This window comes from Mus caroli, chromosome 5 (assembly GCF_900094665.2).
Source record: "Mus caroli chromosome 5, CAROLI_EIJ_v1.1, whole genome shotgun sequence".
Classification (NCBI taxonomy): Eukaryota; Metazoa; Chordata; class Mammalia; order Rodentia; family Muridae; genus Mus; species Mus caroli.
The window spans coordinates 69,254,942-69,258,244 of NC_034574.1; the positions used below are offsets into that span (position 1 = coordinate 69,254,942).

The following is a 3,303-nucleotide window of genomic DNA, read 5'->3' on the forward strand; positions in this document are numbered from 1 at the left end:
TCTAATATGTGACAAGTCTTAAAGATGGAAAAGCTAGCCTTCTAAAGCACAGGCCTATAGCACTGGCATTGCATGGAGATGATAACGCAGTAGCGTCTAATATGTGACAAGTCTTAGTGAGTTCAGGAAAAGTTCAAAGGGAGAAATGGAGATTTTTATGCACCAAGAAATGTCTACATTGTCATGAAACCCGTCCAGATTGAATTACCTGAGGCCTGGAATCAATGGACAGAAAGGACGCACAAGCTTCATGAATCTGTAGAAAACAAAAATATCAGTTACATCCTAGAAAGAGAAAAGAGCCCAAACCAGAAAAATAGACTTTACAGAGGCATTCCATACAGATAGCAATCAAAGAGTCACAGCAGCCTTGAGCCCTAAGTTCAGAGAAGAGCAGACTCCAGAACCTTATAAGAAAGTCCTGGGTGCTGATCATGCTTGTAGATGCCCACTGTCCCATCTCTGAGGCAGGGGATTGCTCTAAGTTACATGCCAGGTTGGACTACGTAGTAGATTCAAGGCTGTGATGCATAGTGAGATCCTGTAGAAAGGAAAGGTTGAAAGAGAAGAGGGAAAGGGAGGAGGGAGGAGGGAGGGATGTGAAAGACCAAAGGAAGAGAAGGAAGTCCTAGACTTGCAATTTGTTCAAGACTCACACCCCCACCCCCAGCCATTGGAATATATGTCCCCAGTAATAGCTGGTAAAGACAATCAGGGTGTGTGAAGATTTCCTCAGACATTGGTGTAAAGGTAAGTGCTCTGAACTCATTCAGCCAGAGAACATGACCCCCACCCCAAATGGCCTTAAAATAAGGGAGTGCCATTGGTTGCTGTACAATTACTCATCAGACATGACTCTAATGTCACCTCATTTAACATGATAACTGAATGACACCCAGCATGAAGGAAAAATCTTAGGACAGAATAAGCATAGATATTCATCTCCTAATGAATGCTTACTCAATGATGCTTGACAGCCGGCTGTTCTCAGCCTTTATCCTAAAGAGAAAATGGTAGACTGTAGGACACAGCTGTATCAGCTGGATGCCATGGCACAGGCCTATTATCCCAGCACTTGAGAGGCTGAGGCAGGAGGATCGCAAGTTCTAGACCAGCCTGGACTACATAGTGAGACTGTCATAAACAAACAATAAAGCCAGGCGTGGTGGTGCATGCCTTTAATCCCAGCACTCGGGAGGCAGAGGCAGGTGGATTTCTGAGTTCCAGGCCAGCCTGGTCTATAAAGTGAGTTCCAGGTCAGCCAGGGCTATACAGAGAAACCCTGTCTCAAAAACAAAACAAAACAAAACAAAACAAAACAAAACAAAACAAAAAAACCAAAAACAACAAAAACAAACAATAAAATACAAGCAAAGATTTACAGTAGTCATAAAAAGCTAGGCTGGAAAGTTAAGCCCTAAGCTGTCTACAGTGTTGTGGCATACACTTCTTTGATGTCCTTAAAAAAATACATAGTGATGCTTGCGTGCCCAGAACAGTTTTGACCAAATCCATTTGATAGCATAGCATTACAGAGCCTCTTCCAGTGTTAGCATTCTTTATTGGTCTATTTAATTGAAGCTCTATTCTCAGGCATCTCAGATTGCGAGGAGTTATGTTGAATCAATTGTAACTTCTTAAGCTCCTTGTTGCTTCCGAGTTGAGAACATCCTGAAATATACGGTTCTTTAGCTTAGAGAACATCAAGGACATGAGCTAGTGCAGAAAAGCATTACCTCATGTCTGTCCCCTACAGCCCATGGGACTCGCCATCTCTGCATATCCCAAGAATGTGAGGAACATTTAGAAATTCCACTCATCCCGTGTGCCGTGTACCTGCTCCTACTTCCATACACATACACACACACACACACACACACACACACACACACACACACACACACAGAGGTGGTGGGATGTGGAGAGGGAGAGAGACTTTTTGAGTCAGAAGTTACATGTTACATCTATTGAACTTGACCAGAACCAACCTTAAGTAAAAGTTCTTGAATTGAATTGGACTTTTTGGAAAGTAACAATGTAACAAGAGAAGTTAACTGAGGGTAAGATGACAAGGCTATGCTCTCTGAAGCCATGAACACTGACTGGTAGAGAACACCATCATCTCTAAGTCTTTGCTTTGGTAGGCTGGGAAGAAATGGCTTCTGCCAAGGAACAGAGAGACCTGAAGCCATTGCACATGCAAGGGCACTGCTGGGTAAGACTGGTACTGCAATTGCATGCTACCCACGCTTGGCTAGCCTGTTAACTTCTTTAAACATCTTTTCCTATCAAAGGAGGCCACTGTTTTCCTAGTAACTCTCCTTCCTACAAACCAAGCTGCCCATATATGTGAGGTGGCCGGTGTCCAAGAACAGGGAGCTCTGTTAACTGATCAATGCCTTCAGCTGCTTCAATAAAAACATCGGGAGATTTCACTAACCCAATTAGGAGATCCTTGTAAAGCCTCTGGTCTTTGTTCTCTTTCAGTGGGAAGGGTACAGCAGTCCCATTCACTCCCTCACTGTTTCTATAAACACTTGCCAGCTTTCCTCAGCTGAAGGCTCCAGTGATTTCTAGGGCCACTAATGGCTTTTCAGACCTCTGCATGATCCGTTGGTGAGTCTGTTTGAAGTGAACAGGCCTCTGCACATGGCTGGGAAATCACATGTGTCCAGTGTCTGGACCACTCTGTCATGTAAAACCCTCCAGCAGTGTTTTGCAAATTGTATCTTGGGTATTCTAAGTTTTGGGGCTAATATCCACTTATCAGTGAGTGCATATCATGTGAGTTCTTTTGTGATTGGGTTACCTTACTAAGGATGATACCTTTCAGATCCATCCATTTGCCTAGGAATTTCATAAATTCATTGAATTTAAGAGCTGAGTAGTACTCCATTGTGTAAATGTACCACATTTTCTGTATCTATTCCTCTGTTGAGGGGACATCTGGGTTCTTTCCAGCTTCTGGCTATTATAAATAAGGCTGCTATGAACATAGTGGAGCATGTGTTCTTATTACCAGTTGGAACATCTAAGATATAATTTGCAAAGCACATGAAACTTAAGAAGAATGAAGACCAAAGTGTGGACACTTCACCCCTTCTTATAACTGGGAATAAAACACCCATGGAAGGAGTTACAGAGACAAAGTTTGGAGCTGAGACGAAAGGATGGACCATCCAGAGACTGCCCCACCTTGGGTTCCATCCCATAATCAGCCACCAAACCCAGACACTATTGCATACGCCAGCAAGATTTTGCTGAAAGGACCCTGATATAGCTGTCTCTTGTGAGGCTATGCCA

General features: G+C 43.3%; 1 protein-coding gene across 2 annotated transcripts in view; it reads right to left on the bottom strand.

Annotated features, from left to right (window-relative positions):
* Nmu (neuromedin U) overlaps positions 1–3,303 on the bottom strand; it is a 30,628-nt gene that overhangs the window by 16,685 nt on the left and 10,640 nt on the right. For both annotated transcript variants that reach the window (XM_021162806.1, XM_021162807.1), the window contains exon 3: positions 209–256. In XM_021162806.1, coding sequence (XP_021018465.1) covers positions 209–256 — 48 coding nt within the window. The remainder of the gene's footprint in view (positions 1–208; positions 257–3,303) is intronic.